The sequence below is a fragment of the Mytilus edulis genome, chromosome 7 (assembly GCF_963676685.1).
Source record: "Mytilus edulis chromosome 7, xbMytEdul2.2, whole genome shotgun sequence".
In the NCBI taxonomy this organism is placed as follows: Eukaryota; Metazoa; Mollusca; class Bivalvia; order Mytilida; family Mytilidae; genus Mytilus; species Mytilus edulis.
This window is the reverse complement of record NC_092350.1, coordinates 6,890,552-6,916,963: the sequence shown is the minus strand read 5'-3', so window position 1 is coordinate 6,916,963 and position 26,412 is coordinate 6,890,552. Positions and strand designations below refer to the sequence as shown.

Genomic DNA, 26,412 nt, shown 5'->3' with positions numbered 1-26,412 from the left:
TCGATTTTCAACTTTCAACATTCATTTTCAACATTTGTTTTCAACATTCGCGATAACATTCGTTTTCAACGTTCGTTTCCAAAATTCGAATTTCAACTTTCAACATTCGTTTTCAACATTCAACATTCGTCTTTAACATTCGATTTTCAAGTTTCAACATTCGTTTTCAACATTCAACATTCGTTTTCATCATTTAACATTCGTTTTCAACATTCAACATTCGTTTTCAACACTCGATTTTCAACTTTCAACATTTGTTTTCAACATTCAACATTCGTTTTCAACATTCAACATTCGTTTTTAATATTCGATTATCAACTTTCAACATTCGTTTTCAATATTCGATTTTCAACTTTCAACATTCGTTTTCAACATTTAACATTCGTTTTCAATATTCGATTTTCAACTTTCAATATTCGTTTTTAATATTCGATTTTCAACTTTCAACATTCGTTTTCAACATTCATTATTCGTTTTCAACATTCAACATTCGTTTTCAACATTCAATAATCGTTTTCAATATTCGATTTTCAACTTTCAACATTCGTTTTCAACATTCAACATTCGTTTTCAACATTCAACATTCGTTTTCAACATTCAAGATTCGTTTTTAATATTCGATTTTCAACTTTCAACATTCTTTTTCAACTTTCAACATTCGTTTTCAACATTCAACATTCGTCTTCAACATTTGACATTCGGTTTCAACATTCGATTTTCAACTTTCAACATTCGTTTTCAACTCTCAACATTCGTTTTCAACATTCAACATTCGTCTTCAACATTTGACATTCGGTTTCAACATTCGATTTTCAACTTTCAACATTCGTTTTCAATTCTCAACATTCGTTTTCAACATTCAACATTCGGTTTCAACATTTGACATTCGGTTTCAACATTCGATTTTCAACATTCAACATTCGTTTTCACCATTCGTTTTCAACATTCGCTTTTTCAACATTCGTTTTCAATATTCGTTTTTCAACATTCGATTTTCAACTTTAAACATTCGTTTCAACATTCAACATTCGTTTTCAATATTCGATTTTCAAATTTCAACATTCGTTTTCAACATTCAACATTCGTTTTCAACATTTAACATTCGTTTTCAACATTCAACATTCGTTTTCAACATTTGATTTTCAAATTTCAACATTCGTTTTCAACATTCAACATTCGTTTTCAACATTCAACATTCGTTTTCAACATTTTACATTCGTTTTTAACATTCAACATTCGTTTTCAACACTCGATTTTCAACTTTCAACATTCGATTTCAACATTCAACATTCGATTTTCAACTTTCAACATTCATTTTCAACATTTGTTTTCAACATTCGTGATAACATTCGTTTTCAACGTTCGTTTCCAAAATTCGAATTTCAACTTTCAACATTCGTTTTCAACATTCAACATTCGTCTTCAACATTCGATTTTCAAGTTTCAACATTCGTTTTCAACATTCAACATTCGTTTTCATCATTTAACATTCGTTTTCAACATTCAACATTCGTTTTCAACACTCGATTTTCAACTTTCAACATTTGTTTTCAACATTCAACATTCGTTTTCAACATTCAACATTCGTTTTTAATATTCGATTATCAACTTTCAACATTCGTTTTCAATATTCGATTTTCAACTTTCAACATTCGTTTTCAACATTTAACATTCGTTTTCAATATTCGATTTTCAACTTTCAATATTCGTTTTTAATATTCGATTTTCAACTTTCAACATTCGTTTTCAACATTTATTATTCGTTTTCAACATTCAACATTCGTTTTCAACATTCAACATTCGTTTTCAACATTCAATAATCGTTTTCAATATTCGATTTTCAACTTTCAACATTCGTTTTCAACATTCAACATTCGTTTTCAACATTCAACATTCGTTTTCAACATTCAAGATTCGTTTTTAATATTCGTTTTTCAACTTTCAACATTCGTTTTTAACTTTCAACATTCGTTTTCAACATTCAACATTCGTCTTCGACATTCGACATTCGGTTTCAACATTCGATTTTCAACATTCAACATTCGTTTTCAACATTTGATTTTTCAAATTTCAACATTTGATTTTTCAAATTTCAACATTTGATTTTTCAAATTTCAACATTCGTTTTCAACATTCAATATTCGTTTTCAATATTCGATTTTCAACTTGTAACATTCGTTTTCAACATTCAACATTCGTTTTCAACATTCAACGTTCGTTTTTAACATTCAACATTCGTTCTCAACATTCAACGTTCGTTTTCAATATTCAACATTCGTTGTCAACATTCTATTTTCAACTTTCAACATTCAACATTCGTTTTCAACTTTCGTTTTTCCAACATATGTTTTCAACATTCGTTTTCAACATTCGATTTTCAACTTTCAACATTCGTTTTCAACATTCGATTTTCAAATTTCAACATTCGTTTTCAATATTCGATTTTCAACATTCAACATTCGTTTTTATCATTCAACATTAGTTTTCAATATTCGATTTTCAACATTCAATTTTCGTTTTCAACATTCAACATTCGTTTTCAATATTCGATTTTCAACTTTCAACATTCGTTTTCAACATTCAACATTGGTTTTCAATATTCAATTTACAACTTTCAACATTCGTTTTCAACATTCAACATTCGTTTTCAACATTCAATATTCGTTTTTAACATTCAACATTCGTTTTCAATATTCGATTATCAACTTTCAACATTCGTTTTCAATATTCGATTTTCAACTTTCAACATTCGTTTTCAACATTTGTTTTCAACATTCGTTTTCAACATTCAACATTCGTCTTCAACATTCGACATTCGGTTTCAACATTCGATTTTCAACATTCAACATACTTTTTCAACATTCGTTTTCAAATTTCAACATTCGTTTTCAACATTCAACATTGGTTATCAACATTCAACATTCGTTTTCAACATTCAACATTCGTTTTCAACATTCGATTTTCAACTTTCAACATTCGTTTTCAACATTCAACATTCGTTTTTAACATTCAACATTCGTTTTCAACATTCGATTTTCAACTTTCAACATTCGTTTTCAACATTCAACATTCGTTTTCAACATTTATTTTCAACATTCGTTTTCAACATTCAACATTCGTCTTGAACATTCGACATTCGGTTTCAACATTCAACATTCGTTTTCAACATTCGACTTTCAAATTTCAACATTCGTTTTCAACATTCAATATACGTTTTCAATATTTGACTTACAACGTTCAACATTCGTTTTCAACATTCAACATTCGTTTTCAACATTCAACGTTCGTTTTCAATATTCAACATTCGTTTTCAACATTCTATTTTCAACTTTCAACATTCGTTTTCAACATTCAACATTCTTTTTCAACATTCTATTTTCAATTTTCAACATACGTTTTCAACATTCAACATTCGTTTTCAACATTCGTTTTCAACATTCGTTTTTTCAACTTTCAACATTCGTTTTCAACATTCAACATTCGTTTTCAACTTTCGTTTTTCCAACATATGTTTTCAACATTCGTTTTCAACATTCGATTTTCAACTTTCAACATTCGTTTTCAACATTCGATTTTCAAATTTCAACATTCGTTTTCAATATTCGATTTTCAACATTCAACATTCGTTTTTATCATTCAACATTAGTTTTCAATATTCGATTTTCAACATTCAACTTTCGTTTTCAACATTCAACATTCGTTTTCAATATTCGAATTTCAACTTTCAACATTCGTTTTCAACATTCAACATTGGTTTTCAATATTCAATTTACAACTTTCAACATTCGTTTTCAACATTCAACATTCGTTTTCAACATTCAACATTCGTTTTCAATATTCAATTTACAACTTTCAACATTTGTTTTCAACATTCAACATTTGTTTTCAACATTCAACATTCGTTTTCAACATTCAACATTCGATTTCAATATTCGATTTTCAACTTTCAACATTCGTTTTCAACATTCAACATTCGTTTTCAACATTCAACATTCGTTTTCAATATTCGATTTTCAACTTTCAACATTCGTTTTCAACATTCAATATTCGTTTTTAACATTCAACATTCGTTTTCAATATTCGATTATCAACTTTCAACATTCGTTTTCAATATTCGATTTCAACTTTCAACATTCGTTTTCAACATTTGTTTTCAACATTCTTTTTCAACATTCAACATTCGTCTTCAACATTCGACATTCGGTTTCAACATTCGATTTTCAACATTCAACATTCTTTTTCAACATTCGATTTTCAAATTTCAACATTCGTTTTCAACATTCAACATTGGTTATCAACATTCAACATTCGTTTTCAACATTCAACATTCGTTTTCAACATTCGATTTTCAACTTTCAACATTCGTTTTCAACATTCAACATTCGTTTTTAACATTCAACATTCGTTTTCAATATTCGATTATCAACTTTCAACATTCGTTTTCAATATTCGATTTTCAACTTTCAACATTCGTTTTCAACATTCGACATTCGTTTCAAAACATTCGATTTTCACTTTCAACATTCGTTTTCAACATTCAACATTCGTTTTTATCATTCAACATTCGTTTTCAACATTCGATTTTCAACTTTCAACATTCGTTTTCAACATTCAACATTTGTTTTCAATATTCGAATTTCAACTTTCAACATTCGTTTTCAACATTCAACATTGGTTTTCAATATTCAATTTACAACTTTCAACATTCGTTTTCAACATTCAACATTCGTTTTCAACATTCAACATTCGTTTTCAATATTCAATTTACAACTTTCAACATTTGTTTTCAACATTCAACATTTGTTTTCAACATTCAACATTCGTTTTCAACATTCAACATTCGATTTCAATATTCGATTTTCAACTTTCAACATTCGTTTTCAACATTCAACATTCGTTTTCAATATTCGATTTTCAACGTTCAACATTCGTTTTCAACATTCAATATTCGTTTTTAACATTCAACATTCGTTTTCAATATTCGATTATCAACTTTCAACATTCGTTTTCAATATTCGATTTCAACTTTCAACATTCGTTTTCAACATTTGTTTTCAACATTCTTTTTCAACATTCAACATTCGTCTTCAACATTCGACATTCGGTTTCAACATTCGATTTTCAACATTCAACATTCTTTTTCAACATTCGATTTTCAAATTTCAACATTCGTTTTCAACATTCAACATTGGTTATCAACATTCAACATTCGTTTTCAACATTCAACATTCGTTTTCAACATTCGATTTTCAACTTTCAACATTCGTTTTCAACATTCAACATTCGTTTTTAACATTCAACATTCGTTTTCAATATTCGATTATCAACTTTCAACATTCGTTTTCAATATTCGATTTTCAACTTTCAACATTCGTTTTCAACATTCGACATTCGTTTCAAAACATTCGATTTTCACTTTCAACATTCGTTTTCAACATTCAACATTTGTTTTTAACATTCAACATTCGTTTTCAACATTCGATTTTCAACTTTCAACATTCGTTTTCAACATTCAACATTCGTTTTCAACATTTGTTTTCAACATTCGTTTTCAACATTCAACATTCGTCTTGATCATTTGACATTCGGTTTCAACATTCAACATTCGTTTTCAACATTCGACTTTCAAATTTCAACATTCGTTTTCAACATTCAATATACGTTTTGAATATTTGACTTACAACTTTCAACATTCGTTTTCAACATTCAACATTCGTTTTCAACATTCAACGTTCGTTTTCAATATTCAACATTCGTTTCGAATGTTGAATGTTAAAATCGAATGTTGAAAGTTGAAAATCGAATGTTGAAAACGAATGTTGAAAGTTGAAAATAGAATGTTGAAATCGAATGTTGAATGTTAAAAACGAATGTTGAATGTTGAAAACGAATGTTGAAAGTTGCAAATCGAATGTTGAAACAGAATGTGGAATGTTGAAATCGAATGTTGAAAATTGAAAATTGAATGTTGAAAACGAATGTTGAATGTTGAAAACGAATGTTGAATGTTGAAAAACGAATGTTGAATGTTGAAAATCGAATGTTGAAAGTTGAAAACGAATGTTGAAAGTTGAAAATCAAATGTCGAAAACGAATCTTGAATGTTGAAAACGAATGTTGAAAGTTGAAAATCGAATGTTGAAAACGAATGTTGAATGTTGAAAACGAATGTTGAAAGTTGAAAATCGAATGTTAAAAAAGAATGTGGAATGTTGAAATCGAATGTTGAAAATTGAAAATCGAATATTGAAAACGAATGTTGAATGTTGAAAACGAATGTTGAATGTTGAAAACGAATGTTGAATGTTGAAAATCGAATGTTGAAAGTTGAAAACGAATGTTGAAAGTTGAAAATCAAATGTCGAAAACGAATGTCGAATGTTAAAAACGAATGTTGAAAGTTGAAAATCGAATGTTGAAAACGAATGTTGAATGTTGAAAACGAATGTTGAAAGTTGAAAATCGAATGTTGAAAACGAATGTTGAATGTTGAAAACGAATGTTGAAAGTTGAAAATCGAATGTTGAAAACGAATGTTGAATGTTGAAAACGAATGTTGAATGTTGAAAACAATTGTTGAAAGTTGAAAATCGAATGTTGATAGTTGAAAATCGAATGTTGAAAACGAATGTTGAATGTTGAAAATCGAATGTTGAAAACAAATGTTGAATGTTGAAAACAAATGTTGGAAAGTTAAAAAGCGAATGGTGAAAACGAATGGTGAATGTTAAAAACGAATGATGAAAGTTGAAAATAGAATGTTGAAAACGAATAATGAATGTTGAAAACGAATGTTGAAAGTTGAAAACGAATGTTGAATGTTGAAATCGAATGTTGAAAGTTGAAAATCGAAAGTTGAAAACGAATGTTGAATATTGAAAACGAATGTTGAAAGTTGAAAACGAATGTTGAAAGTTGAAAACGAATGTTGAAAGTTGAAAATCGAATGTTGAAAACGAATGTCGAATGTTGAAAATGGATGCAAGAAAAAAAAAACAAAAAAAAAACAACATTAAATGTTGAATGTTGAATGTTGAATATTGAACCAACTTGACATCCGTACCAAAAATACGCAATCCTTAAAAACCTCAATTTTAAACAAATTATGAATATTATTTTTTATAACTAAATGGATAGTTTGCATTTTAAAACTTATGTACATATGCTTTTTTTCTGCAGACAATTCTATAATTTGTCCACATTTAGAATTTACCTTTTGTTAATTGCTTGATTCTAGGAAGCAATTCGCTGACATAATTTCCGTATGCTAGTGACCTAAGCGTGACCCTAAGTTGAAAACGAATGTTGAATGTTGAAATCGAATGTTGAAAGTTGAAAATCAAATGTTGAAAACGAATGTTGAAAGTTGAAAATAGAATGTTGAAAACGAATGTTGAATGTTGAAAACGAATGTTGAAAACGAATGTTGAAAGTTGAAAACGAATGTTGAATGCTTTGTACAGATTATTACTATAAAATACCGGATGTTAAACCCCTGAACGTATCAGATGTCTGTATGGTGATTTTTATTTACGAAGGATGTCCTTGTACCGATGTTAAAATTTGGTAAATGTGTTTACTAGTTTGTGATATCGAAAACCCAAGTGTGATAGGTCCGTGTATATTTGCGTCCAATCGTTTTTCGTTTTGAAATATCAAAAACAAAAAACAAAATCCGAAAGTGTTTTCATTTTTCGTTTTTGATTTCTTAAAAACCAAAATGAAAAACAAGTGTTTTCGTTTTTCGTTTTTGATTTCACAAAACAAAAAACGCAAAAAAAAAATATTTTCATTTTTTCAATTTTGATTTCTCAAAAACTAAAATCGAAAAATGAAAGTGTTTTCATTTTTCATTTTTGATTTCACAAAAACAAAAAACGAAAAACAAAAGTGTATTCAATTTATCTTTCCCCCACACTGTTTAATTGTCATTCAAAAAATGACAATGTTGTCATTTGTCATTCATTTAAAGGTCGTTAAAGTATACATGCACAGCGGTTGTCAGATCAATACTACTTTAATCGAAGATAATGTCGACGAATGCAAAAGTCTTTAGCAATCGGAACAATAAGGGTGCGTGATCTTTACTTTTAAGTTTGGAGAGGTTAATCTAAGATGATTATAAAGAAGCGTAACTAGCCTCTTTTACAAATAAAGCAAACTATATATTATTGGCGAGGGAAGGGCTCAAGGACCCCAGAAGAACTGGGGAAAATGATACAAAATCTTTCAGACCCTTTCTTAATCTTAAGCGCAAGTTTTGTTTTATCTATTTTATTATGTTCTGGTCTCGGAGCAAAATATATAGATACTAGTGTAAGACTTTTAGTATTTACATGTATGAACAATAACAAAAGACATATGTACATTGTAGGATGAAGAAAAAAATAATGTAATCCACAAAGTCAAGTGTGTGGCTATTGTTAGTTTAAACATACAACGTATTTATTAATAGTCGGGTTGTTGTCCCTTTGACACATTCCCCATTTCCATTCTCAATTTTATTAATAGTGGATTGGAAATTTTCTCCCCGGAACGGAGATCGAACCAGGAACTTATGTTTTTGTAGTCCGATGCACTAACCTATGTTACTTTTGTATAATGAGGATCAATGGTCTAGTTCCTCGTTGAAGACCCTCCAGCTCCTTTCGAGATGAAGAACAGGAATAAAAGCCCTGTTCATTAATAATTTGTATTTTTTCTATATATTGTGTGCGATTTTGTCCCGTGTACATTTACTCCACATATCTTTATTTTCTATTTAGGACCTGGACATTGCTCAATGCTAGTTTAGCCCTCCAATGTTAAAGGGTCATATTTTTTTTTTTAAATTATTTGATGCCGTGGTATTGGGATTTTTAGCTTTAATGTAAACCATATCCGGTTTTTAACTTGTATTTACAGCAAAGATAGCCAGTTTTGTGTTCTGTAATATACTGTAACAGTTTAATTTTACATGTCCGGTAGCATCGTAACTTCTCAAACCATCTTCCGAACAAGATCTGAACATCGTCGTGGGCATGTACAATTGCCAAACCACACATGAACGTTCTTTAGTCTTCGTAGATCTATTCTAACTTGAACATGAATATTTTATACCATTGAATATTGAAGCCATAGTCATGCAGATCGATTACTTGATTGGTGTTCCGTTAACGTAGCCGCAGAACAAAAACGCGAGAGCTACTTTTGAATATTTCTACAATTTTAAGTAGTTTTCCACTCACAAACACAATAATATTTACAACATTTATTAAAATATTTTTTTTTTTATACTTTTTTTACTTTTATGTTGTTTTAAAATATCAATTTGACTTGAATTTGGGATCCCGCTAACATGTTTAACCCCGCCACATTCAAAATGTATGTGCCTGTCCCAAGTCAGGAGCCTGTAATTCAGTGGTTGTCGTTTGTTAATGTGTTATCTTTTTTGTTTTTCGTTCAATTTTTGTGCATAAATTAGGCCGTTAGTTTTCTTGTTTGAATTACATTGTCATTTCGGGGCCTTTTATAATGCGGTATGGGCTTTGCTCATTGTTGAAGGCCGTACGATGACCTATAGTTGATAATTTCTGTGTTATTTTGGTCTCTTGTGGAGAGTTGTCTCATTGACAATCATACCACATCTTCTTTTTTATATTTATATGAGTATATTAAAAAAAACATGTATATACCAACCTAAGTCAGTTTATATCTTGCTTTTCGTCTGACTATACAAAAGGAGGAGGAGAGCTACTTTGATAGACCAGGTTGACTGATAAGCTGTCTATATAAAGTAATGGGACAATGCATGGCATGAAGACATCACCAAATCACCGTATGCAATACTCAAAAAGACATCCAGAGCTTACCATATAGTCATCAACTACCCACCAACAGGCCGTGAGCTTTGGTTGGCTCTTAACTCAATTCCAAGAGCACAGCAAAATGTCAAAATATTATATTCAAACTGGGTGACCTGGGAGAAAAACATTGAAATTTTCCAAAGAAACACACACACCCCTCAACTTTTAATAAGGAGATTTGGTATTAATGCAAATGAGTCAACTATCCCATAAAGTTCAAATGTAGCGGATGTAAGCAATTATATATAGGCAACCATATAATCTTCAACAATGAGAAAAAACATACGGTATTGTCGGCTACAATAGTCCATGAATTGAAAAATATGAAACAGTTCAATTGAGAAAAATAACGGCCTATTTTAAAACAACATGAATTACGAAAAACACATATAAAAGACATCAACAAACGACAACCACTGAACTACATGCTCCTGAGTTAGAGCAGACACATGCAATATATTGTGGCGTTTAACATGCTTGTTAGCAGCTGGGACAGTTTTGTTACAGCACAGCATAAGAACAAACTATACAAATCAGTGGAAAGGGCTTAACGCATGAGATCGATACAAAACAGAAGAAAAAAAAAAGGTCTAACAAAACACATACCGAATGTGGCAGGGTATGTTTACCTCATTTTCAAAAAATCAAAGTACTGAAGTACTGAACATCGAATGACAACAAGTTCTTTTGAAGTGTCACAAGCACTTGTCTCAGAAAAAAATTCACATCTCTATACCTGAAAGTGAAGTTAATGTACAGATATATATTTTTTTGAAACTCAGTACACATATTCTATATCATATGATCTTTTTAATTTTAATGCCAAATATAGAGTTCTGACCCTCAATTCCACGGTCCACTAGACATGGAAAAATGATAGTGCGAGTGGGGCATTTATGTACTATGGACACATTCTTATTCAAATCCTTTATCAAAGAAGTCTGTAAATTTACTACAGATAATACTACATTTGTAAATTAGACGAACTAATCTAATTAAAAGGTATATCTCTGATATCGTTATACTTATGTGTATGAGAACATTAATATATATATTAATTTTAATAAGATTGTTGAACGAACGCGTTCAATCTTAAGATTTTAGTATTGTCAATTTTTCCGAGCAGAGCGAGTCGAAAACAATTAAAGAGACGTCTTTCAAGCCAAAGTTAATATGTTTGCTATACACACATATGTTTTATTAAACTTGGTAATCAATTATTAATCAAAAATACAGCCTAGATAATAAAAAATCATGAAATATTTGGTCTAGTAATAAAACAATCACACAAAAAAACAAGTAGTTGTCGTTTGTTGCTGTCGTTCTCGCTTCTCGTTTTTTAGCTCACCTGGCCCGAAGGGTCAAGTGAGCTTTTCTCATATCTTGGCGTCCGTCGTCGTAACTTTTACAAAAATCTTCTCCTCTGAAACTACTGAGCCAAATTCAACCAAACTTGGCCACCATCATCATTAGGGTATCTAGTATAAAAAATGTGTCCGGTGACCTGGCCAACTGACCAAGATGGTCGCCATGGCTGAAGATAGAACATAGGAGTAACATGTAGATTTTGGCTTATATCTCAGAAACCAAAGCATTAAGAGCAAATCTGACATTGGGTAAAATTGTGTATTAGGTCATTATCTATCTGCCCTGAAATTTTCAGATGAATCAGACAACCTGTTGTTATGTTGCTGCCCCTGAATTGGTAATTTTAAGAAAATTTTGCAGCTTTTGGTTATTATCTTGAATATTATTATAGATAGAGATAAACTGTAAACAACAATAATGTACAGCAAAGTACAAAATGTAAGACCTACAAATAAGTCAACATGACCAAAATAGTCAATTGACCCATAAGGAGTTATTGCCCTTTATAGACAATTTTTAACAATTTTCATAAATTTGTACATTTTTACAAAAAAAATTCCACTGAAACTACTAGGCTAAGTTCATTATAGATAAAGATAATTGTAAGCATCAAAAATGTTTAGTAAAGTAAGATCTACGAACACATCACCATCACCAAAACACATAGACCAAGGTGAGCGACACAGGCTCTTTAGAGCCTCTAGTTATATATATAGTTTAGACCTTTGGTTTTCCCGTTTGAATGGTTTTTCACTAGTTATTTTGGGGGATCCTTATAACTTGCTATTCGGTGTGAGCCAAGGATTTGTGTTGAAGAGGGTACTTTAACCTATAATAGTTTCCTTTTACACACTGTGACTTGGATAGAGAGTTGTCTCATTGGCACTCATACCACATCTTCTTATATCTATGTATTATTTCGATATGTTAAATTGGGGTCTGGAGCTGACATGTCAGTTACCGCTAGTAGTTCTTTGTAAATTTATGAATCATATTCATTTTGTGTAGTTTCTTTTGTTTACTATTTTGTCATCGGACTCGGATTTATTTTAAACTGAGTTTTTCTGTGCATATTGTTGTGTGTTTGTTTATTCTACATGAGCTAGATACAGTTGTATAACGGGAGGGTTGAGATCTCACAAAGCATGTTTAGCCCCGCCGTATGTTTGCGCCTGTCCCAAGACAGGAGACTCTGATCTTTGTTAGTTTTTTTATGTTTTTTTTTTTTTTTATCTAAGTTAAGTGTGACGTCCATTTTCACATAACTAGTATATATTTTTATTTAGAGACGAGCTGAAGCCCGCCTCTGGTTGCGGGATTTTATCGTTGTGTTGAAGACTCATTGGTGGCCTTCGGCTGTGTTCTTTGGTTAGGCTGTTGTTTCTTTGACACGTTTTTTATTTCCATTCTCAATTTTATTGATTGATCGATTGATTGATTGATTGATTGATTGATTGATTGATCATTTTACTACAAGCAAAAGTCATGATCATTTGAGAATCCTTTATTTGTATTGTAGTGTTAATTTCACCAATGAAGCTCTACATTAATTTTTGTCTTAATATTAAATTTCTTTGTAAACTCTAAAATTACCGTCTGATTATAATAAGACACGCAAAAATAAAAAAAATTATTTGGCCTTCAATGTCTCAACGTTTTTTAATGTGAGTAACTTCATTGTTCATAGATTTCGATTTTGATATTGTTTTTGCAAGTTTCCATAATAGATTTCCGGTAATTGTTCTGCATAAAACCCTATGGGAAAGCACATTGACTTAATTCTTCAAACGTTTATAAGAACCTAATGATTTGGCAAGGTGTTGCAACCTGTAATGTAAAGAAGTTACAGCCGATTGCATTGAGTGTGTAGGCAAAGGTAGCATATCCTTGGGTAGCTTGCTAGTATTATTAGGTTAGGTAAGCTACCCTCCTTTAAGAGTAGACTAGTTCGACAGATAACCAATCAATCTGTCTGTAGGACTAGGCTCCTTCTACAGGAGGGTGGTATACCTTACCTAGTTACTTCATAGTTCAGCTAACAAACAAGCGATCCAAAGATATTACCTTTGTCTACACACTCAATGTAATCGGCTGTAATGAAAATGCGGAGTTTGTGAGACCAGGCTCAAGCAGCCAGTCGGTAGCAGCCAGTTTCCAAATATATAAACACAAATATTGCATAAGACTCAAACGTACTTCAAATGTTCACAAATATTGCATAAGACTCAAACGTACTTCAAATGTTTTTATTAATATATAATCACTACATCATCAGTTTTTAATATATAATTAAGCAGTCAAAGACATTATTCAATGAATTTTAAAATTTCATTTCTGGTTCATTTAAGAATTGAATGCTTTTTTTTTGTTACTTCATTGAGGTGTAAAGCGTTGACCGAAATACATTTTGTATGAAACGCGGAAGCGCTTCATTCTGAAAATGTGCGCACGGTCAACGCTTTTATTTACAACCCTATGAAGTTACAAAAAGAAGCATTCAATATTTGTAATTACATTTTTTAGCTAGGATCATGAAAGCACGATTTTTATCAAGTTTTTATTAAATTCACCTTTTCACTTTATTGTGGGACCTCGTGTCATCATGAATGATGAATTTCATTGTGTAATGCAATTGCGTAAGGAATAACATGAGATGTGCAGTTAGCCAATCAGAATAACGAATTATACTGAAACATACATCTTATGTAATTATTAGTTATATAAAGGTAAAATCAATCGCTTTCGATATATTACACAGCGTACTGCCCGCTTTACATTTTTAATAGTCAACACTTTGAGTGTTTATAGAATCGTAAATAATTATGATTTTTTTTTTTAATGATGGCAACATTGCACTATTGGGTGAAATAGCCTTCCTTATTATCGGCATCCTGTCAAATAGTTCATGAAAAGTAATAATAATTCTGCATTAAAAGAAAAGAAAGTTGCACTCGTGCTTTAACTATTGTTTGCCACACAAAACTGTTTTTATAAAACATTCTACCTCTGAACTAGTGGATTTCGTTTAAATATGACTGGACAAAAGGTTTATTTTTTGTATTCAAAGTATGGTGGGCAAGTAAATTATTTATTAGCTTAAAAAAGATTGATCCGTGCAAAATAAATTAACTTGTAATTTTGATCAAGTAGGCCCAAGTAGCTTACGTTCTCTCCTAGTGCAGATAAAAGTATTTTTTTTTATTAACTGTCCGGTAAGGGTTGGGTAGGGTATACGACCTCAACTTTAGACCTACTTTAGAAAAAAACTAAGTAGAACAACACCCTGGATTTTTCTACTGTAGACCCCAGCTACCCAGCTTCCCTTTGCACCTAGTGAGGACAATTCTTATTACATTTTCGGTAAAGGTGGGGTGTTCGACCCCAACTTTGGACCTATCTTTGAAAAATTAAAAGCTAAAGAGCAACCTTGATTTTTTTCTCCAGCAGACATCAGCTACCCAGCTCCCCTTTACACATTGTGCGGACAGAAGTATTTCCGTAGACATTTGTTTATTAACTTTCATGTAATGATAGGGTAGGGTGGGTAACTGAGGTCCACTTGAAAAAAAATTACAGGGACTCCAATGTGGTGTGGTCTATGCAAAACAATTACCGGAAATCTATGGTAGTTTCCAAAATAAAAGTATTTTTTTTATAATGTGATATGTAAAATGTTGGAAAATAATGAAAGCACGCTTCTCAATTAATAGGCATAGAAATAAAGAAAAATCGTATGATAACCAATAACAATCTCCCAGAGACAAACTAACGTTCATTAAGGCAACTAGTATGATGGTCTGGATTCGGGGTTCTTAATTTCTGTATTCTTTGATTTTTTAGACCATATTTCTCTATTCTTTATACTTTTTGACAATTATTCTCTTATCATTACATTTTAACACCATTATTCTAGCTATTTTATTTATTTCTTAGTCCATTGTTTCTATTATTTATATTTTTTGTCCACTATTCTCAATTCCATAATCCCCCATCAACGGCCTCTAGTTAATGTCACCTTACAGTCTTCACAAATAAGCAAAATTAACACCTTATAGGCTCCAATGGCAAACCAATTGAAGGCTTCAATATCCAAGTTTGAATTGTGAAATTGCGGAAATTTTTAAAATTTTATCAAGAAAAATACATTATCGTCCTCGTAGTTCGTAAAATACTGGCAGATGGACCTTGGTCATCAATTCTAATAATCTTGGATCGACCTTTCTAAACTTAAAAGTAATAAAGTTCACGCACCCTTATTGTTTAGATTGATAAAGACTTTTGCATCCGTCGACATTATCTTCGATTAAAGTAGTACTTAACTTATTGATCTGACAACCGCTGTGCATGTATACTTTAACGACCTTTGAATGAATGACAAATGACAACATTGTCATTTTTTGAATGACATTTAAACAGTGTGGGGAAAGATAAATTGAATACACTTTCGTTTTTCGTTTTTTGTTTTTGTGAAATCAAAAATGAAAACTGAAAACACTTTCATTTTTCGATTTTAGATTTTGAGAAATCAAAATTGAAAAATGAAAATGCTTTTGTTTTTCGTTTTTTGTTTTGTGAAATCAAAAACGAAAAACGAAAACACTTTTGTTTTTCATTTTGGTTTTTAAGAAATCAAAAACGAAAAATGAAAACACTTTCGTTTTTTGTTTTTTGTTTTTGATATTTCAAAACGAAAAACGATTGGACGCAGATATACACGGACCAGGTCAAGAAAAATACATTATCGTCCTCGTAGTTCGTAAAATACTGGCAGATGGACCTTGGTCATCAATTCTAATAATCTTGGATCGACCTTTCTAAACTTAAAAGTAATAAAGTTCACGCACCCTTATAGTTTAGATTGATAAAGACTTTTGCATCCGTCGACATTATCTTCGATTAAAGTAGTACTTAACTTATTGATCTGACAACCGCTGTGCATGTATACTTTAACGACCTTTGAATGAATGACAAATGACAACATTGTCATTTTTTGAATGACATTTAAATAGTGTGGGGAAAGATAAATTGAATACACTTTCGTTTTTCGTTTTTTGTTTTTGTGAAATCAAAAATGAAAACTGAAAACACTTTCATTTTTCGATTTTAGTTTTTGAGAAATCAAAATTGAAAAAATGAAAATGCTTTTGTTTTTCGTTTTTTGTTTTGTGAAATCAAAAACGAAAAACGAAAACACTTTTGTTTTTCATTTTGGTTTTTAAGAAATCAAAAACGAAAAATGAAAACACTTTCGTTTTTTGTTTTTTGTTTTTGATATTTCAAAACGAAAAACGATTGGACGCAGATATACACGGACCGTGATAAATGGATAATGGTTTTACACTATTAATTTTGGGGTCCTTTATAGCTTGTTGTTCGGTTGTCAAGGCTGCGTGTTGAAGGCCATACATTGACCTATAGTGGTTTACTTTTTTTTTTTTTAAATTGTTATTTGGATGGATAGTTGTCTCATTGGCACTCACACCACATCTTCCTATATCTAATTAACAATAGGAAATAAAAAATCATCTCTTTTATCATAAATTTTGGTATTGAGGTTCCCGTGAAAGATTTATATATCAATATATATATGAAAGGGCAGTGTTCATTGTTAGTATTAGCTTAATCTAAAATAAGTTCGGCAGGATAAATCTCTATATTGTATATACATTTATGTATATTTAAGGCTTCAAACGTTAAAAGTACTAAACACACAAAGACGTTTCCTCATACAGACACAGACTGTTGTGAATATATGTATACCAACACTGGTGAGTCTTTATAAGACGAAACCTTTCAAATGATACGCCATCTGTGTCATCTCTCTGAAGAGTTAAATCTGTTTTAACCCATTTATATTTCAAAATGAATTTCAAAAGGTTGCACGTTTTAGGATAAGACAAAAATGAAAGTTTGACTAATTAAATTGGTGTAACGGGCTTTATGACCAGTTAGATATCATACCTGTTATAAGAAGATGAATTGGTTTACTGTATCCAGTGCCTATAGAATTAGACACTGAACACACATAAGTCCCGGTATCATTCTCTGTCGTACCACGGACAATTAATTCAGGAACACCAATGGTACTGCCGTTATATTTTGACGAACTCAGCACGATAATGTTTACACCATTCCTGGTCCAATAAACCTTTGTCGGTGCTGGATTGGAGTCATGAGAACAAGGGAGAACTGTATCAAGTCCTCTATTTACCTCGAACTTTTTCCGAGACGTAGACACAAATGGAATATCTGAAATATATAATAGTTAAGGCAAATTCTACATAGACTTTGAAAATTTTAAAGGAATATATATATTAATTGCACTGCATGTTATTGTTTAAAGATAATGTATATCAACAATGGCAAAAATACACAGTTTGTGTTTTTTGTATAAATAGTTGAAAAAATACACATTTATGATCCGTATAGTAATTTGATTTCATATATTGACTTGATGACGTCTTCGACGTTTTTGCGTATATATATTAACACAGATCGTATAGATTGACATAAGGATGGTATAGAATGTATTTTGAAAGGATTATATTCTAACGACATCAGTTTTAATATAATTTTACACAAATACAAATAACGGTTAAACTTAAAGAGGTCGTTGCTTTTATTCATTGAATTATGTTATTCTTCATGTCCACACCGACAATATGGTATGGGCTTTTCGCATTGTTAAAGGCCATACGTTTGGGGATTCTCTTTAAATGCTTACATCCACTCCATTGAACTTTGGTAGAAAGTTGCCTCATTGCGAAATTTGTATACATTGTTTGTTTTTATTTCTGTTTGTTGAAATGCAAGATAGGGGATAAATTTCGTTTGTCCGATAACATAAATTAAAGAAAGACAAACATTCAAACTTCATATTCACAATTAATATGACCATCATAAATAGTCTTGATTCTGCATTTCAACAAGGTATATCATGAAAGCTCCATTGAAAATAAGTTTTGTAATCTCCAATTGAAATAACAACTATCAAAACTGCAATGATTTAAAGTATAAAGTAAAATTGTTGTGATTTACCTTGGACATCAAGTTGTAATATGCTGCTCCTTGCAGTTATATTTTTAAAACTTGTTTCACAAGTAAAATTTCCTTTATCCAATCGTTTAAGTTTTTTTAACTGTAAAGTTGGATTGTTTAAGGCAGTTTCTTCTAAATTAATTTGTTTGCCATTTTTTCGCCAAACAATACGCTGTCCACCATAAACTTTACAGTTCAATGTGATTGATTCATTTGCCTTTTTAATAAGATGATTGGTGCCTGTGATTGAAGCCGCTGTAATAATAAAGGAAAATATAGCTAAGCGTATATGTTACAAACCATATGAGTATTTGGCCCGTACGCTTACGGTCTGGACTGTATGCATAATTTTTTCAAAATAAATATAATTTCAGTCTGTTGATTTTACGAATTAGAATGAAATTATTTTCTTCTGACTTGTCTGCCCATAGATGGCGTTTAGGTTAAGTGTTTTGTGATAATTGGCGGTTGAAACATTCGGCATGACATGGTCTACTCGATAAGTCACGTTAATTTTTACATCCATGCTATTTGGTATTTTGTATCATGCATTAAGAGATTGATTGATTTACCAATGATTGTGTTTATTGAAATACTAGTATATAATTTATGATGACATTTCGATCTGATTCGTAAGTTTGTACGACAAATATTATTAAATGGTTGTGATTAAACCAGCACTCGGCTCTTTCATGTGGTATTGCACTTTACCCTTTTTTTGTTATCTATTATTATGATTATTATCAGTGGTTGTGACATATGGGTGTTAACGGAAGAAGAATAATACAATCGGACTGTCCGCGTACGGCCTGCCTAATATTCAGAAGTCGGTCAAGTTAATTAGATACAATTGTATATAACTGATCAACATAACTTTAATCTCAAACTATTAATAATATTTTTTAAGTATTTAAAAAACGTCATGCGAATTAAATATGTTAATCTCCAGACCTGTAATTAGCATGTCAGTACTATATTACAGCCGATTGCATTGATTGTGTACGTAAAGGTTATATATTTGGTTAGTTTGCTTGCTAGTTGAACCATGAAGTCATTATAAGTAAATAATTAAATTAAATGTTTGTTTCATTATAATACGTTATTCTGATTGGCTAGACTGCAATCTCGCGTTATTCCTTAGTCAATTGCATTACACAATAAAAAAAATATTACTCATGATGACACGAGGTCACACAATAAAGTGCACGAGTAAATTGAATAAAAACTTGATAAAAATCGTGTTTCATGATCTTAGATGAAAAATGTAATTATAAGTATTGAATGCTTCATTTTGTAACTTCATAGGGTTGTAAAAGCGTTAACCGTGCGCACATTTTTAATAAAAAAATGTACTTCGGTCAACGCTTCTACATCCTAATGAAGCATTCAATTCTTAAGTATAAAAAAAGAAGATGTGATATAATTGCCAAAGAGACAACTCTACACAAGGGATCAAAATAACACAGAAATTAACACTATAGGTCACAGTATGGCCTTCAACAATGAGGAAAGCCCATACCGCATAGTTAGCTATAATAGGTATACTACCCTCATGTAGAAGTAGCCTAGTCCTGCAGACAGATACATTGGTTATTTGTCGAACTTGTCTACTCTTAATGGAGTGTAGTTTACCTAACTTATTAATTACTTCACGGTTCAGCTTACCAGCAAGCTAACCAAAAATATTACATTTAGTTACACACTCAATGAAATCGGCTGTAATTAAATTAGGCCCACTGAAATTGAAGTTATCGGAAGAAAACATGATGTGGAATGATATTTGTTTTTAGAATATTTAGGACCTTTACAAAAAATACAAATAGGAATGAACATGCACAAACAAAACATGTAGATGTACAAATTATGACGTTCCTTGTGGTAGCAAGTGTCACTGTTGGCGAGAGTATCAAAATAGGTTCAGACGTATAATTAAACAAATAATCAATTTCAAATGTTCGTTTATTCATCTAATTGTAATAATACCAATTTGTTAAACTTAAACAAAGATTTTGATAGATGTTTGTTTAAATTTAACTCATATGATCCAAAAACTTGTATGGTTATCTCGTACTGGACCGTACGAGCAAAGTATACGGTCCAAACCGTACATGTACGGTCCAAATACTCATATGGTCTAGAACATATACATAGAGAATATCAAATGTCTTTTTAAATATCACAACTCACAGGTACTTGTTTCTGTCAATGTTGATTCTACTATCCACACCCATATAAAAAATCACAAAGAAGCTATATTGTCAATGTGCTCTTTTTAACCGATATTGTTAAGCCTTCCTTTGCATTTTACACTCATAATCATACATAAGTTTGTCGGTAATTGATTTATATTTATGTTACGTACATTGAGAATACCCCTTACAGAATAATACACTTTTGACCAAAATTATTGACCCTTTTCCGAGACCATTAAATGTCTTATTCCAAAACTTTCGGAAAACTTTGGAAGTTATTATAACTGTGTTATATAATTGGTCGAATTTATCTGGTTATCTGTTAAAACAGAAACATGTAACCAATATGATATTGCACAGTAATATTAACTTCTTGTGTGTTTATTCATGTCGTTTTCTGTTTTTGATACTGTTAAAATAGTGGCATAACCTAAAACTACTGTAGTCAAGAAAAAAAGGCATTTCCTTTGTGCTATTTGCTTTTTATGCTTCATTCAAGTATACAAGGAAAGTCAGTTTGGAAGCAAATGTGTATTATGAACACACCGTTTCAATGCATGCAACGTCATTTTGTAACACATGGTTATCTTAAAAGGGAACCTCTGTGAAATGCTAGTTTATCAATCGGTAAAGTTCCAAAACTTCTTATATAAAGAAAAATACTTACAGAGAACTTTCAATATAGTAAAATCTTGATTTTCGCCATATTGATTTCTTACAAGGAGTGTATAATTCCCTGCATCATTGAGTTGGACATTTCTGATTCTAAGGAATGGGTAACTGATATTTCCAATTGTTTTACGACCTAAATTATTCTGTGATACTGAGGACTTTTTCCATTCTATTTCAGATTTCGAATGAGCATCTCTGATTTTACCACCAATGGTCACGTTGTCTCCTACTCTACTGATGTAGTAATTCTCATTGATATTAACTTGTGGAGGAACTGTGAAAATAAAGTATAACGTTTGAAGGATTTAAAGATACATTTTCTTTAACAGGTTAATCTCATTATCAAAACACAGCATATGGATTGCTTGTTTGTTGTATTCACGTGTTTTGTTGGAATGGATCTTATTTAAAATAAACCCAATCTGCTATTCTAAATCTTTATCAATTTTTCCTGTTCAAATGTGTGGTATGATTTTATTGATAACAACAATTTTAAGGAAATAGAATTATATAATGGGATTGGTAAGCATGCATATGTAATATACATGAATTGTTATTTTGTCTTTTTGAGAGGGACTTCGTGTATACACCAATGGCATTTATTTCAAGCTCCAATCTCCTTATGAAACGTACTGACCCCATATATATTTTATTAGGTCACTAGCACACTATATAACAAATTTATCTTACTGACACTCTTAACATGTGGTATTTAAACTAATATCCTATGACAGTGATCAAGTCTTCACTACCGTTAGTATTGGGAACATATTTCCATTGGTCTATACAAACAAAATGCTAACAATAACGACTTGTTAGCTTTAAATGTGTTTTAGGAATTTATTTCAATCGTTCATCATCAACTTCGTCGTCTGATTTCCGTTTCACTGTGTTGTTGGTATAAAGGGACATTACACTACTACTCACAGTGTATTGAAATAGCTCCACCTTCTAACTTCTTATGGAATATACATGGTATTCACGCGGTTGCAGTTAACAATTGATTTTCCTAACTATGTACATTGTCGTTCGTCGTCAATATTTGTCTTTTATGCTTGTTTTATTCGTGAACTGTTTTGTCAAAAATTAGGCAATTATACCACTTCCCTTTTTAGCTCACTTAGCCCGAACGGCCAAGTGAGCTTTTCTCGTCACTTTACGTCCGTCGTCTGCCGTTGGCCGTCGTCTGTCGTCGTCGTCTGTCGTCGTCGTCGTCGTCATCGTCATCGTCGTAGTCGTCGTCCGTCGTCGTTAACTTTTACAAAAGTCTTCTACTCTGAAACTACTGGGCCAAATTGAACCAAACTTGGCTACAATCATCATTGGGGTTTCGACTTTAAAAAATGTGTCCGGTGACCCGGCCAACTAACCAAGATGGCCACGATAGCTAAAAATATAACATAGGGGTAAAATGTAGATTTTGACTTATATTTCTAAAACCAAAGGATTTAGAGCAAATCTGAGGATTAAATTGGTGAGCAGGTCAACATCTTTCTCCCCTGAAATTTTCAGATGAATCGAAGAACCCGTTGTTGGGTTGCTGCCCAAAAAGTGGTTATTTTAAGGATTTTTTTTTGTTTTCGGTTATTATATTGAATATTATTTTAGATAGAGATTAACAGTAAACAGCAATAATGTTCAGAAAAGTCAGAGCTACAAATAAGTCAACTTGACCAAAGTGGTCAATTGACCCCTTAAGGAGTTATTGTCCTTTATAGTCAATTTTTAACAATTTTCATAAATTTTGTAAACTTTTACAAAATATTATCTACTGTCGCTTCTGTGCCAATTTCATTATAGATAGAGATAATTGTAAGCAGCAAGATTGTTCAATAAAGGAAGATCTACAAACATATCAACAACACCAAAACACAATTTTGTCATAAATGCATCTGTGTCCTTTGTTAAATATGCACCTAGACCAAGGTGAGCGAAAAATATTTGCACTGAACTCAGCCTTATGCTTTCGGATTTGGCATGGAACATGTAGACTTATCAGTAAATATGTAAAATTAGTATAGAAAAGAGAGGCAGCGAAAGCTACTAAAGCGGCATTTAAACTCATAAGTCGAAAACTGACAACGCCATGGCTAAAAAACAAAAAGACAAACAGACAAATAATAGTGCTACAAACAAAACATAGAAAACTAAAAACTGAAAAACACAAACCCAACCAAAAACTGAGGATTACCTCAGTTGCTCCAGAAATGTAAGCAAATCCTGTTCCACATGTGGTACCCGCCATGTTGTTCATGTTAGTACAAACATTGTAATAAGTCTTATTCGGTAGGTCACAAATGGGGAAAGAAGACGTGATTGTAGTTACGACAATTGGAACATAACCGCTGACATCCGTGAAACAGATATTCCATAACGGTCAACCAACACGGGATGGGGTCCGTAACATTTACGAAGTGATGATTTCAACCTCACCACTTGGAACTCTTGTTTTAATGAATTCCGTGTGATCAGCAACCCTCTATCAAGGAAATCATCATAACAAATACAAACCCTAGAATATCGTATCAACTGGGAGATATATACTCCGTATATAGGCGCTGCTGAATATTGCTAAATACAAATGGAAAGTTCACAATTGACACATTTTATCGAATTATAATTATAGTGATAAAGTTTTGACATACATTAACATATGCATTATCTTAGAAAACTGATATGGAGTAATTAATGTTGATCAACCCATAAAGGTTATCAAATCCCATAAGGATAACAAATCCGAGACTTAAGAAAGAAAGATTATAAGCAGTTACAGAAAGTTTGACTTGTTTTATTCTTGAACTGTTTTGTCAAAAAGTAGGCAAGAATACCACTTCCTTCTTTTTATATTTAACAATTAAAATTAACAAGCAAACAAATGTGACAAAGCCGCAAACAAACCAAATATTTGTACTAAACGGACATACTTTCAATCTGTACTGTTGTCTTTGCAAACATATCACCCCTTTCGTTTCTTGCATAACATCGATACTCTCCTCCATCAGTCTTATTAACGTTGAGCAAATTCAAACTTGTTCCATAATTTGATTGGTATCTTTCCTCGTATTTTTTATTATCTACCTGAATACGGACCTCAGTTGGATATCTTTTTGTCCACCATACCTCTGTTACAGGTGGACGTGCTGTACCAATTTGACACTCCATGTTGACACTGCCTCCAATTCCAACCTCGTAATGAGTTTTCAGAAACCTTATATCAGGTTTCCCTTTTTTGTTATGAATTAGATAAAATATAATATTGTGAACATCATAGATTATCAGTGTATGTAAAGGAGAAACATACGGTTAAACAGATTTTAAAAATACTATTGTCTTTTATTTGGGAAAAACATGTAAAATTAACATTTTATGGATTATATATAGTACCAAACATACATAATTTAAAAAAAAAATACAGGACAATGCTATTTGCACTGCACTCAGCCTTATGCTTTCGGATTTGGCATGGAACATGTAGACTTATCAGTAAATATGTAAAATTAGTATAGAAAAGAGAGGCGGCGAAAGCTACTAAAGCGGCATTTAAACTCATAAGTCGAAAACTGACAACGCCATGGCTAAATAACAAAAAGACAAACAGACAAATAATAGTTCTACAAACAAAACATAGAAAACTAAAAACTGAAAAACACAAACCCAACCAAAAACTTAGGATTACCTCAGAAATGTAAGCAAATCCTGTTCCACATGGTGGTACCCGCCATGTTGTTCATGTTAGTACAAACATTGTAATAAGTCTTATTCGGTAGGTCACAAATGGGGAAAGAAGACGTGATTGTAGTTACGACAATTGGAACATAACCGCTGACATCCGTGAAACAGATATTCCATAACGGTCAACCAACACGGGATGGGGTCCGTAACATTTACGAAGTGATGATTTCAACCTCACCACTTAGAACTCTTGTTTTAATGAATTCCGTGTGATCAGCAACCCTCTATCAAGGAAATCATCATAACAAATACAAACCCTAGAATATCGTATCAACTGGGAGATATATACTCCGTATATAGGCGCTGCTGAATATTGCTAAATACAAATGGAAAGTTCACAATTGACACATTTTATCGAATTATAATTATAGTGATAAAGTTTTGACATACATTAACATATGCATTATCTTAGAAAACTGATATGGAGTAATTAATGTTGATCAACCCATAAAGGTTATTAAATCCCATAAGGATAACAAATCCGAGACTTAAGAAAGAAAGATTATAAGCAGTTACAGAAAGTTTGACTTATTAAAAAGTATTACATTTTAGTAGAAGCCCTGCTTTATACTTTTTATACTAGTATATACATATGTCTCATGATATTAAGTTTCCGTCTGTCATATGTGCATTATTTTTTACTTATTTCATTGTTCCGTGACTACTGAAAGAAGTTAAGGCTTTTCGTAATGAAAATGTCTCTCTAAATATGAGTAAAAGGATAAGTATATTTCGTTTGTGTGTTCCTTATAAATTCCTCATGCATGTGAGATAATTTCACTTATTAGAGGTACAACAACAACACGAATATTTTGATAGTTAAATATTTGAAGGATTGAAAACTCATGTTGAAAAGCCTATCATAAAATTACAAATCATTTTAGAAACATTATATTCTAATAACGTTTTTCTCTGGGTTTTATTCGCCTAAATCCTCAATTTCTAAAATCATAATTTTGTGAAAAATGTAAAATCAGTATTTTATCTTTTATAACTGAAAGCTGAAATTCTAAAAAAAAAATCATTACCAATAATAATAACATTGTCTTGTATGTTGAATTTGTTACATCAAGTTAATAAATTGTAGTTGGATATGAATGGCAAGTGTTTAAAATAAACCCGGACAGGTAGAAATGATTGGAAGGTGTCAAAAAGTACATATCACCTGATCATTCAATCGAGTACAGACTAAATCTAAATGAAGTAGAGACATAAAATTGTTCATCGTGTCTGCATTATTTATCTCAAACTAATAGTAAGGTAATGTTAACCGACCAAGTGGATGTTCATAAACTCTGCAATATTTTCAATTCCAAACTGCAGTTGTTTGCTGATTTGTTGGTATTTTTTCATTGCATTTTTAACTGAATGAAAGGTCCTACCGTGAATGATATTAAGTAGTATGCTAGTTTTTCTGTTCTGTGTGAATATAAAAGATTGTAGTTCTAAAATCTATGTATGTATAAGACGAAAAGACACCAAGAACATAACAAAGTTTCATGCTTGGGGAGTACAACAAAAGACACTTATTTACTAAACTGACGTAAATATTTAAACAAAACATA

General features: G+C 31.4%; 1 protein-coding gene across 2 annotated transcripts in view; it reads right to left on the bottom strand.

Annotated features, from left to right (window-relative positions):
- The window catches only part of LOC139529833 (uncharacterized), a 109,943-nt gene that overhangs the window by 38,657 nt on the left and 44,874 nt on the right, over positions 1 to 26,412 (bottom strand). The window contains exons 4-7 of one of the 2 annotated variants that reach the window (XM_071325743.1): positions 24,040 to 24,339; positions 21,111 to 21,389; positions 18,252 to 18,506; positions 17,175 to 17,462 (exon numbers count right to left, since the gene is read on the bottom strand). In XM_071325743.1, coding sequence (XP_071181844.1) covers positions 17,175 to 17,462; positions 18,252 to 18,506; positions 21,111 to 21,389; positions 24,040 to 24,277 — 1,060 coding nt within the window. In that variant the 5' untranslated portion in view covers positions 24,278 to 24,339. Of the gene's footprint in view, positions 1 to 17,174; positions 17,463 to 18,251; positions 18,507 to 21,110; positions 21,390 to 24,039; positions 24,419 to 26,412 lie in introns of those variants that run through there. The other variant, XM_071325745.1, reaches the window with a different exon arrangement.